The sequence below is a fragment of the Dermacentor variabilis genome, chromosome 3, assembly GCF_050947875.1.
Source record: "Dermacentor variabilis isolate Ectoservices chromosome 3, ASM5094787v1, whole genome shotgun sequence".
Lineage (NCBI taxonomy): Eukaryota > Metazoa > Arthropoda > Arachnida > Ixodida > Ixodidae > Dermacentor > Dermacentor variabilis.
In genome coordinates this window covers 44,811,401-44,826,863 of record NC_134570.1, presented here as the reverse complement: position 1 = coordinate 44,826,863, position 15,463 = coordinate 44,811,401, and the positions used below count along the sequence as shown (strand labels likewise).

General features: G+C 43.2%; 2 protein-coding genes across 2 annotated transcripts in view; one reads left to right on the top strand and one right to left on the bottom strand.

The window, feature by feature from the left end:
• LOC142575488 (uncharacterized) overlaps nt 1–15,463 on the top strand; it is a 164,073-nt gene that overhangs the window by 6,481 nt on the left and 142,129 nt on the right. The gene's annotated exons all lie outside the window — the stretch shown is intronic.
• LOC142574496 (uncharacterized) lies at nt 2,606–15,428 on the bottom strand. Its single transcript, XM_075683559.1, has 8 exons — nt 15,373–15,428; nt 12,259–12,329; nt 12,023–12,079; nt 10,084–10,200; nt 9,383–9,424; nt 7,244–7,326; nt 6,521–6,743; nt 2,606–2,768 (listed from the first exon to the last, which is right to left on the bottom strand). The coding sequence occupies exons 1-8, from the start codon at nt 15,426–15,428 to the stop codon at nt 2,659–2,661; spliced, it is 759 nt and encodes a 252-aa protein (XP_075539674.1). The 3' UTR covers nt 2,606–2,658.

The window sequence follows — 15,463 nt, the reverse complement described above, 5'->3', positions numbered from 1 at the left end:
AATTTTTTTGGTCTTAAATCGAAGCTCTTAATTCCTCCAAAACACTCTAAATTTCGCATGTGCGTCAGCCTTAATGTTCCCCCATTTTTTACAAAATTTGATCTCGGTGACTGTTACAGTTCTTTCTGAGCTAGATAAATTCTACTCCGCTCCTAAAAACGTTCCAGAGCGCTCGCATTAGTAATTTACTGCAAAGGTGGTAATTAAGCTACCCGCTGGCAGCTTTGCCGACACGTCACTCATATAACCTCATCCCTACCCAGTCAAAAATTCCATCAAGCTACTGGCTTACATGTCTGATGGCTATACGTAATTTCGGACCTTGAAGGTCTACCAGTCTGATGGCCTACCAGTCTGATGGTCTACCAGTCTGATGGTCTACCGGTCTGATGGTCTACCAGTCTGATGGTCTACCGGTCTGATGGTCTACCAGTCTGATGGTCTACCAGTCTGATGGTCTACCAGTCTATCGGTCTCTACCAGTCTATCGTTCCCTACTAGCTTATCGGTTAATGGCAAAAATGCATGATTGCATCAATTTTAAGACGTATTTGCACAGCTGCTACGCAGGCTGAAGGACTAACATTTTTGTTGTGTCTCAACCAGCTTGTATGCCAGTCAGTAGGCAGGCATGTGCGCATTCTACACTCCATTTTCAACAGGACAAACAAAATTGAGGTAACTGAAGCTTTATTTGCACTCGACATGAGCAGTTCGGTTTTGTTGTTGCATTGACGAAATTGGTGCAAAACCAACTGTCTTGAAGAAAATTCTGGAACAGCCTCCCCTTTTGAAGCAGATGGGAAGAGAAAAAACATGAAATGCAGAATATACTGTCTTAATGGAAAATATACACCATTCATATTTTACAGCAAGGGTACTTCTGCAGAAATGTAGGGAAAAAACATTATATGTGGGCAAGAATACAGGCTTACAGTATTAGAGATAATTAAAATGACAAAATTGTACTAAATGCTTTATCATAAATGAGTCGCAGTCATTCAATAACAACAAAGTGAACTGAAAAACTGCCGCATTAACTGCTGTTGAAGATGCTTCCTGTACTAACCGAAGACAGCATGAATGGAATGAAGCTTTCATTCTGCTTTCTTTGGCACAGGCTCGGTGAAATGTTCCGCTAAAATGCTGTATTGTAGCACGGTGACAGCACAGAGGACTGCTCTTGCTGCAAATATCTTACCACTATGATTATTATATAAGTACTTTGTTGTCATAGCAAGAATGCCTGAGGATGCAGAAAACAAAAAATAACAACTGACCACAATATATTATTACTGGATGAATGAACAAAGGCATGCACTTTACAGCTAACACAGAAGCCAGACTAGATTTCAAAAGCTATATAGCATAACCACTGTCACATAACAAATAGGGCTGTACTATATATACAGCAGCCGACTTTAACAAAGGTGCTGCAGACAACAGAGGGGACCACAAAAACATACATATAGTCAGGCAGCCTGGAAAAAAACTTGTTAACAGGCCGGTTCATTAATTGCCACCTGCTTGCTCAAATATAGCCAGCCTTTCCGAGGTACTTTATTCCTGTTTAGGAAATCACAGCAAGGTTTGGGTACGGGCTAGTTCGTATTCAATGGTATCAATCGTCACTTACAGCGCCTACATAGACGAGGTCCCTCGTCTATGTATGCGCTGTAAGTGACGATTCTATATCACAATGTGACCAGTTAGAAGAGATGCAACAGTATCCTTCGGCAATAAATAAATAAATAAATAAATAAATAAATAAATAAATAAATAAAAATGAATAAATCCTCCCACACTTGCATTGACCACCCCTCTGGTTGGTGCAACTTTAGCACAGTCCGTTTTATTTGTAGAACAGATGTAACAGTTGCAACAAAACAGCACAGACAGAAGAGTAAAAGGGCAAGAACAAAACAAGGACACAATGGGTAACACACACTTATGCTTGAGTGTGTCCCATCCTATGTCATCTTGTTGGTGCTCTATACTCTTTCTGGGTGACATGCAACAAGAGGGTCAAAGGCAACAAAATTGCACATCACAGCCTTCATGTTCAGCACTGTAGCGTCTGTCACACTCCCGAGACAATAGCTCAAGTACTTTGTGTGTGCCCTCACTAAGCGGGCGAATGAAGAACACTTAAATCTAGTGTTGACTGCTTGGACTATCGCCCCTTTTAGGAAGAAAAGATTCTGGGCACGTGGTGAAGAGTTGACTGTGCCCAACGTGCCATAAAGTCTCTTGAACTTTCTACATGAGACTGGTTTAGACGATCGCCTCTAGAACCTGCGAGACATGCAGACAGTGCAAAATGGGTTTGCATGATAACTTATTGTGCGGACAAGATTACTCTTGCGTGTATTGCATCTACAGTACGCCTCCGCATATTGGATGTGTATATAGTAGCTCATTGTACCATAACAATCACCCGCCACCTACCCTTTTCTGTATTTACCATTTCCCCTTTCCCCAGGGAAGATAGCAGGCTAGAGACAAGCTCTCCAGGCCAACCTCTTCTCCTTTCTCTTCATTAAAATCTACTCTTCCTCCATGGCACGAGAGTATGCATTGATGTGACATCTGGGAACCTGAAGGCTCCGACTGATAGATTTATTGAACACCTTAATGTTCCTGGCTGATACACACAATTCAGCGCCGCTGCACGTCACCAAGCTTTTGTGACAAATGCTTGCGGACCATTTTCATTCGCTTGTCCGCCACCTCCTTTGTCACGTCGCCCATGTAGATGGCAAACATCGCTGCATAGAAAGTGAAACTATTAACCTCATAAAGAAAACACAGAACTAAGCACAGTTCTTTATTACTCCATGGGCACATTCAGAAGTCACTGCAGCACAGTATGTAGGCAAAGACAAATTTAGTTTGCAAAGGAAGCCACTACTGCTTGTGAACGCATGAATTAATTTCCTTAAAAAAAATAAGTGCGCTATTATTGTTCTGCACAGTCGTGTGTAACAGTGGTGTGCTTGATTACTTCATATTTAATATGAAGCTATGAAGCATCCATGTATAAAAGCTGTTACACCTACTGCTAGTGAGATACTATCGACATGAAATGACGAACGGAGCTCCTAACTGAAGGTAAAGCCTGCGCCCATGCAATCGACACCATTGACGTGCACATACTTCCGGTTTGACCGTCCTACACAATGATGTTCCCTCTATACTGCAATATTTTAGTTTCTGTTCTGGTTCTCTTTTATTTGAAAGCGAAAGGTTATGGCAGAGTAATGACGACAGTGCAAACTGTACCACTGCGTTTCATTTGACACCAATAGCATATACGGTTTCACCGCAATGGGCAATAATACTCACCCTGTACTTTGATATTTTAGCTTCTGTTTTCTTCAATTTTTCTTCTGTCACATTCAAATAAAAGAGAGCCAGAACAGAAACGAAAAGGGGGAGCATCATCATGTAGTATATTCAAACCGGATGAGCACGCCTGCCGACGGTGATGACTGGACGGTCCACCCTAAACCTTCAGTTATGCTCTCCACTGTTCACGTTTTATTTGATGCCGATAGTACCACATTTTGCTCCATATGACTTGCAATGCATGAGCACTGTTAACACCTGACCATAATGAGCATCTTAGTATACCTACAGTGATGAAAAATAAAGATATGGCTAACTATCCGAGTGCAGCAAGTTGCTGCACTAACTTCAGTAATGCACCGGTGATTGCAGCTTGCGTTCTTGTGCAAAATTGTAGTCAGAAATCTAGCGCAGTAAAACCTCGTTAAACTGTACCCGCTTAAACAGTAGTTTCGTTTTAAAGTAGTACAGTGAAATCGCCGACTCAGTGCCCATTGAAAATAATGTTTTGTATCCACATAAACCGTACCAGCTTATTGCATGCATATCGGTTAACAAGTAGCGTTTCCACTTTTCATTGCACAATCACAGCAGTGTGTGGTCTCCATCGAGCAGCCCGGCAGAACAAGCCTCAGAAATCAGAACGGCCTCCAAGCATCCTGTGCGTTTGCGCGTGAAGCCACATCAACATCATTTCGGCGCCACGCTAGAGAGCATTGTGGCATCGTGCAAAGAAGGACTCGCGTCATACAGAAGCTCGGATAAAAAAGACGCCGAGTGCTCAGCATAGAAGAACAAATAGGCATCGTTCGTGCTATCGAACGTGATACGAAGAAGTCTGTGCTGGCACACGACAAGGATCTACTGTTGGCTACGGTGCGTGGCATTTAGAATGCGAAGTTGCTCGGCAGCGCTGCTGCGACCGCGAAGAGATGTCGGCTACAAGGTTCGACTTTTCGCCATTGTTGCCTCTGTTCTTGCCAAAGTGTCAACCAGCGACAGTGACGAAGACGACATGAAAAGCGACAGCACGGACGATTCAGGCCCGACAGTAGCAGAAGCTGCGCGTTACGTCAGCCTCATGAATGCAATCGCCGCGATGAGAACAGCACCCGGCAATGAAAAAGGCGCCCCGCGACTTCTGCTGCGCTACCGCCTGCATGCATGGAGAACATGCAATGTCAATGAGAAGATTGTCATGCGAGTGCTTGGCGAGAAGAGGGGGCTGGCTGAAAAGCTGGCTCGCAGCTTCAGTAACACCAGTGAACACTTTTGATCACGATCAAGCCCGATGCGGATCAGAATTCTCGACTGCGATTGGCTGCCTCACGCATCTTGCGCAAATGAGCAAATTATGAGTGAGCCGACGACAGGCCGCTGTTGTTGCTGCTAGGCCGCCACGGCATCAAACGAAAATAACACTTTTGTTGCGCAAAGTGAATAAATACTGCTTGTTCTTTCCCCCTTTCATCGCACTCTCTCAGAGTTCAGTTTTTGACAGGTAAGTGGGCGATCTCATGCTATTTCGGTTAAGCAGTACTGCTGTTTAGTAAGTACTTTTCCCGAGCTCCGGCCAACTACGGTTTAATGAGGTTTCACTGTAAGAGCAAAATATGGAAAACAGTTGGCAGACAAGTATAGTGAAAGCTCATTAATTCGAACTTCAATAATTCGAATTTATGGATAATTCGAACTGTACGATTTTGTCTGGTCAAGCTCCCCAGAAGTCTGTGTATAAAAAAGCCCATTAATTCAAGCGCGAGAAGGTTCCGCCACGGATAATTCGAACTACGCGTCACCGTGCCGGCGGCATGGCGCCTGGCACACTGCCAGAGAAGCGCACTTACTGCATACACACAAGGCTGCATCGCCTCCGGAACAAAGAGAACGGCGAGAGAAAGCAAAATCGGCAAAAGATCTAACCGGCGCGGGGTCAGCCAGAAGGCAGCAGCGGCTGCCTCCTCTCCGTTCTACGTTGGCCACCCAGATCCCGTCCCTCTAGGTGGACTACGCGGCCAACAGAAAGGCATAGATGACGGGGGAACTGTTCGGACAGTGGCTAGCGAAGATGGACAAAAAGTTTGAGCGTTGTGGACGGAAAGTCCTCCTGCTCGGTGACAATTGTTGGGCTCATAAGGTCAACATTGAGACGAAGGCCATTGAGCTAGCCTTCCTTCCACCTAACACTACAGCGGCACTGCAGCCCATGGACCAAGGTATCATTCAAAATTTTAAATCATTTTACCGGCGCCATCTGTTGGAGCAAATTATTTTGTGCAATAATTATCAGGTGACGCTCCTAAGTGCGCTACACATGCATGTGCGTGCTTGGGAGCAAGTAACTGCAGTTACGATAGCAACTTGCTATCGCCACTGTGGCTTCGGCGCACAAGCTCTACAAGGAGGAAACCAGCCACCTGCGCCTGAAGACGGCGTCACCGCTCCCATGGCGGACGTTTTGGACAACATCTTTGCCGACTTTGTCGACATGGACGAGAGTGCAGTGGTGTGTGGTGCGCTGACAGATGAGGACATAATTTCTCAGGTCAGAAGCACTGAACCTGTCGCTGCCAGTGACGAGGAGGAGGAGAAAGACGACGCGCCAGTGAGGCCCTCCGCTGCGGAGGTCATGGCTGGATTGAATACTGCCCGTCTCTTTTTCAGTTTTAAAGAAGGCAAAGAGGAGGCCTTCCGCCACATTAGCTCGTTAGAGCAAGAAGTGCTAGCTGTCACCTTCAAGGAAAAAAGGCAGGCTATGATCACGGACTTTTTAAAGCATTAAATTTCTGGCATGCCCTACTACTTCCAAATCGCCGTGTACTGTTGTTCTCCTTCACTTTCGTTAGTTCGAACTGAAGCGGCTTCCCCTTGCGGTTCGAATTAACGAGCTTTTACTGTACTATCGGCTGAAAGACCATGGTAACAATAACTCAAATAAACAAGCCTTCAACTTTCTTTTTGCTGCAAAAATACTGAATTGGCCATCACATGCACAAATAACAGAGCTAAAATATTTTGTTTCCATTATTCAATGGTAGAACATAACACAAGGCAATTAATCAAAATTGATATGCCAGTTTTATGTAGAATAAACCACATTATAATAAAGATATAAAACATGCACAAGATCAATATGCAAACTTTCTAAAGGCCACAAGAAAAAGATATATACCCTTTAGAGACGAGATTTTTTCTGGCGTGAGTGGCGGCTTTGCCTCGGTGTAGCCCAGCGAACGTGCTTTGTTTGAAAGTGTACCTGTGACACTCCTCGTCTTTAACTGGTCTGCAGTCCACAACACAGTAGCAGCGCTTCTACAGAACATCGAGTCCGTGGAGGCACTAAACAAGCAGTCCCAGGCTTTCTGGTCCAACCAGAAGCCACTGCCTGCATAAACCTGCATTACAGAAAGAAACAATCACTCACAAATTAGAAGTACTGACAGGTCTATATCACTTTTTTTTTTTTACTTTATCAGAGGGCTAGCTGTCAACTCCATAACTAGTGTCATGCCAGATTTCCTTGAATGCACAATATATCACTTATGCACACAAAATGGAGAGTGTGGCTTCTCTATAGAGTTTCTTTAAAAGTTATCTCACAAAAACTGAAAATTACAAAAATTGGACTTAGTGGTCGCAAACTGCTGGTGCATGTGCTGGTCTGGCTGACCAGCACACTGTTTACTGCGTGGCTTGCAACCACTGAGTCAGGCTGTGTAGTAGTTGAAAATCGCCCAATGACTGTCTTGCCGAAAGGCAGGTACAGGTAGGACTTTCATATGCATGCCTGCGAGCTGTCACAGAATAAATTCAGCTCATTCAAGCTGCAGCTCAATTGATCACTTTGTGACAACATTCAGGCAATATCTGCAGCTAATAAATTTGGTGTGATTACCTTTCCGTCATCTCTTCTGGAGCCTATCACGAACTCTGAGGTGGCGTGCTCAAAATCTACAGCCTCCTCACAATGAAGATCGCCTGCACAACAAAATGAGGTTTCTAATGCACAAATTACAAACAGTGTAAGCAAGAACAAAGAAATTGGTATAATAGAATTCCTAGGACTAAATAATATATTGCATAGAACGAATAACTAGCACCCTGTTATAGTAACAGAAAGGGTGGTAAGAAAATGGAAACAGTCACAGTCAGCAGAGTATTTACCCTACCAAGTGTACATTTCTTTCATAAACATTAAACGAACAAACTGAAGCTAAAAATTATTCAAGAAATAAGGTAATGAAAATTGCACATCACTTCAGGGCCTCAGGGATAAATAAATTCATAAAGCTTGCCTTTAATAAAACCAAGGATGCTGCTCAAGTACATAAACTTCCTGTCCTTTGTGTCCTAATCTTTATAGCCCTCTGGCAGCCAATTATGCAGATCCCACACATTGTGGGAATCAATGTTAGGCAAAGCATTACACAGCTAGGTAACTAGCCATCTAGCATATAGGGACACTAATGTAGCGCAAATAGAACAAAGAACACACGAGAGCGTAGGCGCCACCCACAACCAATTCATCACAGCCCCTACAAGACTGGAAAAAACATGCCAGCAAGACTGCAATAAATCAGGCAGCCATATGGTGAGCAGCCCATGCTGCTCCACCATATGTTCTTTGCATTTTATTTGCCATGCAATGCCATGCCACCTTCCTCAAGTATAAAAGAAAACTAGGTTGTAGTGTTTTTACATGCCAAAACCACGATCGGATTATGAGGCACGCCATAGTGGGAGACTGGGTTCATTTTGACTACCTGGGGTTCTTCAACATGCACCCAATGCTTGGTACATGGGTGTTTTTGCTTTTTGCCCTCATCAAGATGCAGCCTCCGCCACTCGGATTTGATCCCACAACCTCGGAATTAGCAGCCCAACACCACAGCCACAACGCCACCGTGGCAGGTTTCAAGTATCAACCAACTTGCCCAACAACTTTAGGGCCGCATAGCATCATTTGGGGTTCCATGAAAATGGTGCAACATGCTTGTATAGGGTGTGTGTTTGTGGCAACAGCAAAGGATGGCAAGGCAACTGATTTCTTGTTCACCAGAGATGAAACATTCAACTTATTCCGGTATGACCAAGGCTAACCTCACAGGCGGATGAACTGCGGCAATCACAAAAGTGGTGCATGCTTGCATGATGGAGCAAACTTGCTATGCAATGCGATGTATGTCAAGCATTTTAAAGCAGTAGCTTGCACATGTGAGGAATTGTGGTAGGCTGCTATTCTCTAATGGCCTGTCGTTGCTCAGTGGCTATGGTGTCTGGCTGCTGAGCACGAGGCCGCGGGATCGAATCTCGGCCCCGGCGGCCGCATTCCAATAGGGGCAAAATGCGAAAAACCCGTGTACTTAGATTTAAGTGCACGTTAAAGAACCCCAGGTGGTCGAAATTTCCGGAGTCCTCCACTATGGTGTGGCTCATAAACAGAAAGTGGTTTTAGCACGTCAAACCCCAGGATTTAATTATTCTCTAATGCTATGCATGCGCCTGTGGCATAATGGATATTCCATCAGGCTGTTGCACTGGGTAACCCTAGTGGGTAACCACCACCAGACAATTTTTGTGAAAGAGGCCCCCCAAAAAGGCAAGACAGAAACTTCCAGAAATGTACCTTGTAGAAGCACAGAATGGTTTGTATTGAAATGTGCTTTTAAGGTGACATATAATGCAATTTGGCCGTTCCCTTATTGGTGGCAGGGTGTCCAGATCAGTGTTACTGCCTCATCATTTCTAATTCTCCCAAGTGCTATGGATTGGAGCAATAATATTCGCAAATATTCAAGCATAAAATGGGTTTGGCTGAGGTGGGATAAGTGTAAACTGGGCACCAGTACGAAAGGTGGTCCACGTGTACAATCTGAATAAGCTGATCATGACGATGATGACTAACATGTGTTTCCTATTCGCACGAGGAAGACAAAGCTGTTAAATGTTCTGCACTGAGCTAGGTTCTACACAAGATATAAAATTGAACAATGTTTTTCCTTCACAACATTACCAGTAGCACACTATTTCTTACCTATATCTTCCAATGGTAATGGTGCAGAGGTTTCCACAGACTCTGCAGAATAACCACAAATTTATCACATATATTGAGTGACCTAAGCAGCTTCAGACATTAAAGGAGTACCAACACAAAATTTCGAAGTCGGGTTAACATGCAAGATTCATTTATGTGGGCACACATACATCGTCTGCAAAATATCAACGGCAAATACAGCTTAGAACATATTTAAAATCAATTTTACAGTATGTGTAACCTTTTTTCAAAAAGCTAGCAGTTGCATGAGTGCTTTTTTGGTGTAGTGCAACTAGTGCACAAATAACGAAAAGAACCCACAAACAATCAGTCTTGTTCTTCCTCTACATCCATGTACTAATTGCGCTACACCAAAAAAACTTCATGATGACATACCAATAAGCCCATATCTCCGCACTAATCAACTTAAGTGAGTGCAAAACCTACAAAACACATAAAGAATTTGAATTCCAGCTTTCTAGGAGAATAAATGAATGTGAATATTTATCTTAGTACCTCTTATCCTCTGCTTCCCTGTATGAACCTAAGGCACCAATAAATCTTGATAAACACCTTGCAACTCCCTTCTACAAATTCACACTGTTTGTAAAACTTGCCCTAACAAATATGTTGACAATGCCACATACACCAGAAGACAGATCTAGTAGAAACAAATCATTTAACATATAAATATTCCTCACCCAACTCTTCTAAGCTGTTAAAATTTGATGCTGCAGCATCGTAGTTCTGAGGAATCTCAGGTTCTGAAGCAGCAGCAGCAGCAGCAGCAGCAGCATCCTTTTGGACAGTTGCAGATTCTGAGGAATAAAAATATTCACATAATTACTGCACTTATATTCAACGACTACACACACCCGCCATTTAGCTGATGGTTGCCTATTTTCCTTAGTTTCTCTACTCACCTGATATTAAACATATCACAGAATTTCTTGATGGCTTTTACTTGCCTATTGACACTAAGCTACCTCTACTATATTTACTTTCTTAGCTGGGAAAATTAGGCACTGAATATGGGAAATTTCAAGCACTTTCTTGGTGTACCTCACAGATGTTTCTAATTACAAGGTTATTAGATGTTTCCGCTATGATCAATTATGGTTTGACTTGCAAAAGTGAAAGAGTCCATAGAAAGTGAAATCGCTGCACTTTAAATAAGCAAGCACCTCTTACAAACATCATCAAGCATGCAAAACATCAATGCACAAGTGCATCAGTGTTTCACACTGCCAACAGTTTCCTTCAGGTTTGGCAATGGTGCTGCTGTTGTGCTAAGCTGTAACATGACGTGGCATATGCTGCCAAACTTATTTCAGAAACAGCTAGCACCATTACAGGTACAAATGTAAAAAGAATATGTACTGCACTGTAGTTTTCTTTTCACACAAGAGAATGTTGCATTTTCAGCCATAGCTTCATCACTACTGTTTATGTGAAATATATTCCTGATATTTATATTTTGTACAGTACAACTAAACCATGCAGCTCGATCATAGTTGAAGGAAAAAAACAGTCCCAAAACACAAAGGACAAGAAGAGAGGTTCACACCACAATGGCTGGACTATCAACTGAGCTTTATTAGAAATGGCGTAGTCCCAGCAAGGCCAGCAGAGCATGCACAGCAACAGCATCACTAATCACAGAGCATGAAAAGTCAAGTTATCGCATCTATCGTGACCGACCTAAAAAGGCTAATTCTTTTTCAAGTAAGCGCAATGAGGTTGTACTAATGCAGCCGTCATTAGTACAACCTCGGTGCGCTTACTTGAGAAAGAATTAGCCTTTTTAGTTCGGTCACGACAGATGCGATAACTTGACTTTTCATGCTCTGCTGGCCTTGCTGGGACTACGCCATTTCTAATAAAGCTCAGTTGATAGTCCAGCCGTTGTGGTGTGAACCTCTCTTGTCCTTTGTGTTTTGTGACTTATTTTTCCTTCAATTATGTACCAATTGGCCCGAATTTCAACCCTTCTGCATCTTAGTAAAAGCCCTACGAAGAAAGTATGCAGATAACTTATGAAATTTAGAACTGAAATGCAAAGTTAAAATAAAGGGGAAGCATTTGTTATTATATTCATCTCCTCAAAAAAGAAGGAAATGAAAGTCGAAAAACTTGCCACCAATGGAAGAAAAACACACAACCTGAGCATCACGTGTACAAGGCTATACAAAATTGAAGTTGTGCATGGCAGCTGTCCTTTATAGAAAATTAAGCAGAGTTGGCAGGTTGGCATCTGCAGTTCTTTCAAGTGCCCCGAATTGCAAGTACTATATGTGTTCCTCCAGGGAAGGAAAAGTAACCACTGAAAACTAACATATAGCACACTACAGTGCAAACTTGCTGCAAATAGCATGTGCCCCTCATTCCTCCTTCCTCAACTGCCTCCCACTCGGATTCTTCCTTTGTGCTCGCAGTCAGGAAAATCAAGTAACCTTACACAAGAGCAGAACAGTAACGGATGCACAAAAAAGAATAAATGTGCACCAGTTGAGACTGTGACAAACAAAAGTTGGAAAAAAAGTAGTAAACAGCTGCCTGTTTGGTCTGCCATGCTGACCTACCACTTTAGCATTGCATAATACAATGTAAGCTCCAAGCTAAAACATGGACGTTACTTACCTCTCTGGGCCAACTCCTCTGGGACGGTGGGCCTCTGAAGTGGGAGTCTTGCACGTCCTACAGAAAGGGAATACTTGTGAGCTACGTCAAGAAATTAGACGGCCGTGGGAAAAAAAACCTTCTACAGTAGCTTAGGTACCATCAGTGTGCTGGGCATGCATGGCTTCAGTGAACACAACATAACAGGATGAGTACTGCATAATGCAAATCGCCTGTATTATTAGACAATGACTTACCCGTCTGACAGTGCACCCTTGGTGCTGGCACAACACGGGTTGTGGACCCTAGAATATCAAAACACAAACTGCTGAAAGATCATATAGGAAGAAACACTGTTATTACAAATACATTCCTGCAATGCGACATCATTACTAAAGTGATCACAAAGCAAGTGCCTTTATTGCATTTAACATTACAGTGCTTGCGAAGATAAAGTGCAGATTAATAAATACCTTATGCAACCTACACAAATGTTTGCAGAAGTGGTTTGTGTGGTTCACAGCAGACACAATTTCAGCAAACCAACACATAGTTAACGAAAGTTTGGAAACTTTTTTTATTTTGCAACTGTGTTAGAAATTTCAAGGCAATTGTATGTGAAGGCAACTTCACTTTGATTCTACTAAAGCACTGGTGTTCCCGGATATCAATTTCATACTCAGTATGCTAATCTAACCTTCAGGGGCAGAGATAATCTTAATAGATAGGGAAAAGACTGCATATGATGTAGCTTGATGCAAAAACCTCTTTTGCATTCTGGGAGCAGGAGCACAGCTGTTATCAGCTTTGCCTGGCTTTTACACTGGCATGATATACGCAATATGCTATGTCACATGATGGGTTTGCCTTGTTTAGACTCCTCCCTCTCCTTTAAATGTGAAATTCACACAGAGAGAGCCAAATTTTATTATGAATATAACGAAACAGAAGTACTTCATAAGAACCAAACAAAATGTAGTTGTCCTCAAATATGACCGTCTTCAAATTTCCAATGTAAATGTACACAACGAATGTGACAAAAAACTATAATCAACGAATTTTCATTAATTGTGCATCTCCAGACTCTTGCAAATATAGGCTCGGCAAAAGTGCTGAAGTGCCTGTGCAAGAACAATTTGTATAGCTAGCATAGTGTTATTAAATTTACTGACGCTTTACCTTGGAATGCTGTGTATGTGAGCGCAAGGCTGCACATTATGCTGGATCCATATCATCAGTTTCAATAAGAGGTGCTTCAGTAAGTTGCAAGTACAGCCTTAATATGAATCCTGCACACCAGCAATTTCTCTGTAACGCAACAAATTTCTTTGGGGATAAAAACCATCTTTTTGCTTTAAAGAACTCCTGAACCACCCCTTGGGCTTGGTGAAAAAACAGTCTGCAGAAAGGATAATAATAATATTTGGGGTTTTACGTGCCAAAACCACTTTCCGATTATGAGGCACGCCGTAGTGGAGGACTCCGGAAATTTCGACCACCTGGGGTTCTTTAACGTGCACCTAAATCTAAGCACACGGGTGTTTTCGCATATTGCCCCCATCGAAATGCGGCCGCCGTGGCCGGGATTCGATCCCGCGACCTCGTGCTCAGCAGCCCAACACCATAGCCACTGAGCAACCACGGCAGGTACGCAGAAAGGATACACTGCTATAAACGTCAGTCAAATTTTCCATTCATGCACAGTGGAGCTCAGTTGTGTTGTGCATGTGGAGCTCATAAGCAGACCATGAATTCACCTTTTTCTGAAACACTCTCTTTTCAACAGAAGCCTTCTCACTCTTTTCGGGTGCCATATTTCGTCATATAGCACATTCCCATATGAGGCTGCTGTTGGCCAATAGCAAGAAGGATGCTTAGATCAGTGCACCTGTTTCTAATGTTGCTGTATATATTTATTAACACAGTTTAATAGAAATTGAAGTTAGCAAAAATATGCTTTCGAATTTCCATAAGAATTACGTACTTCGGAAATAAGTCAACTACCGTAAAAACCGGAATATAAGTCGAACTTTTTTCAAAAAATCATTGCGAAAAGTCGGCCCTCGTCTTTTATACTGGACATTGGCGGAAAAACTACGGAAGTCTTGCAACAACGGGCAGATGAAGTAAAGAGCCGCCTTCGCCATCGCCATCAGCAGCAGCGCGGTGTGGCGACATTGTGCACCGCCAATTTCCGTATACATTGTCACAAAGTTATATTAGTTAAAGGCTGCTTTTTCATATTTTGTTTCAAAATGAGCGGAAGCCGATGGCAACTCACCGTCGCCTTCAAGAAAAAGGTGATTGAGTGCGCGGAAGCCCACAGAAACCTCGCGGCACAGCGCAAATTTGGAGTATACGAAAAGAGCATTCAGTACTGGCGGAGGCAGAAGCAGCAAACCAACAGAAAATGGCATTTCGAGGGCCGACCACAGAACTGGAAGACTAGGTTGCAGAGTTCGTCCGGGAGCTGCGTGTAAGATCGGTGCCTGTGACTGCCGAATGCATCCGCTTGAAAGCGGTAGAGATCACGCGCACCTCTGGACTGGGCAGTGAGAAGCATTCGTCATCCAACTCTAGTTCGGACGACTCTGATCAAAGACGTTGCTCTGGTTCAGAGTAGCGCTTGCGCACTTCGTGCCCTTCTGTGTACTGTACACCCGGCCAATTTTTAACAGTATTGCGCGACCATCGACCCGCATGTTTGTCAGCACCTTGTCATCACGGCACAGAGCGGTAAAATAGCGAAAGTAAGCGCACGTGTACACATGCGCATGTCTCGTTTGTTTCACCGCTCAGCGCCGTTAATAAGGTGCTGACAAGCACACGGGTCAATGGTCGCGCGATACTGTTAAAAATTGACCGGGTGCACATGCGAGTAGCATTTAAATAAATACTGTCACTATTGTGCATGAGTTGCATTTGTTTCAAGGTAAGGGTGTCTTTCGGTACTTTTGCCATTGAAAAAGATTTTTTTCATTTTTAGAATTTGTTAGTTGGGGAATCGACCTACATTCTGGTCCGACCTATAGTCCGGTTTTTACGGTATCCTCTGCTCTTGCGCGGCATAAGAATTAAACTTTGGCCACACCGCTTATCAGTGTCGTAGCCGCTGAGTCTCATTACTTTCATCTTCACAAGAAACCAGCGTGAAAAAGACATGGACAAGCAAAGAAACAACAAACACGGGACTGTTTTGCAACTCTTGTTTCTTTGCTCGTCCGCACCTTTCACATACAGGTTTTTGTTAAAATGAAACCACACCAACTACCCAGCTATTAGTTTTGATGAAGAAACCCATTACTCTCAATTTGTTTTGAATATTGAACTAGCCTTGAACCATATTAAACTTAGGGTCAGACCCCACGTACGTTTGCCAGCGCGTGCTCACACCTGGCCGCTCCTCGCTAGATGCCTTGGCAGACATCGCTTCCTACTGAGCTATTGATAGTGCTAAATTAA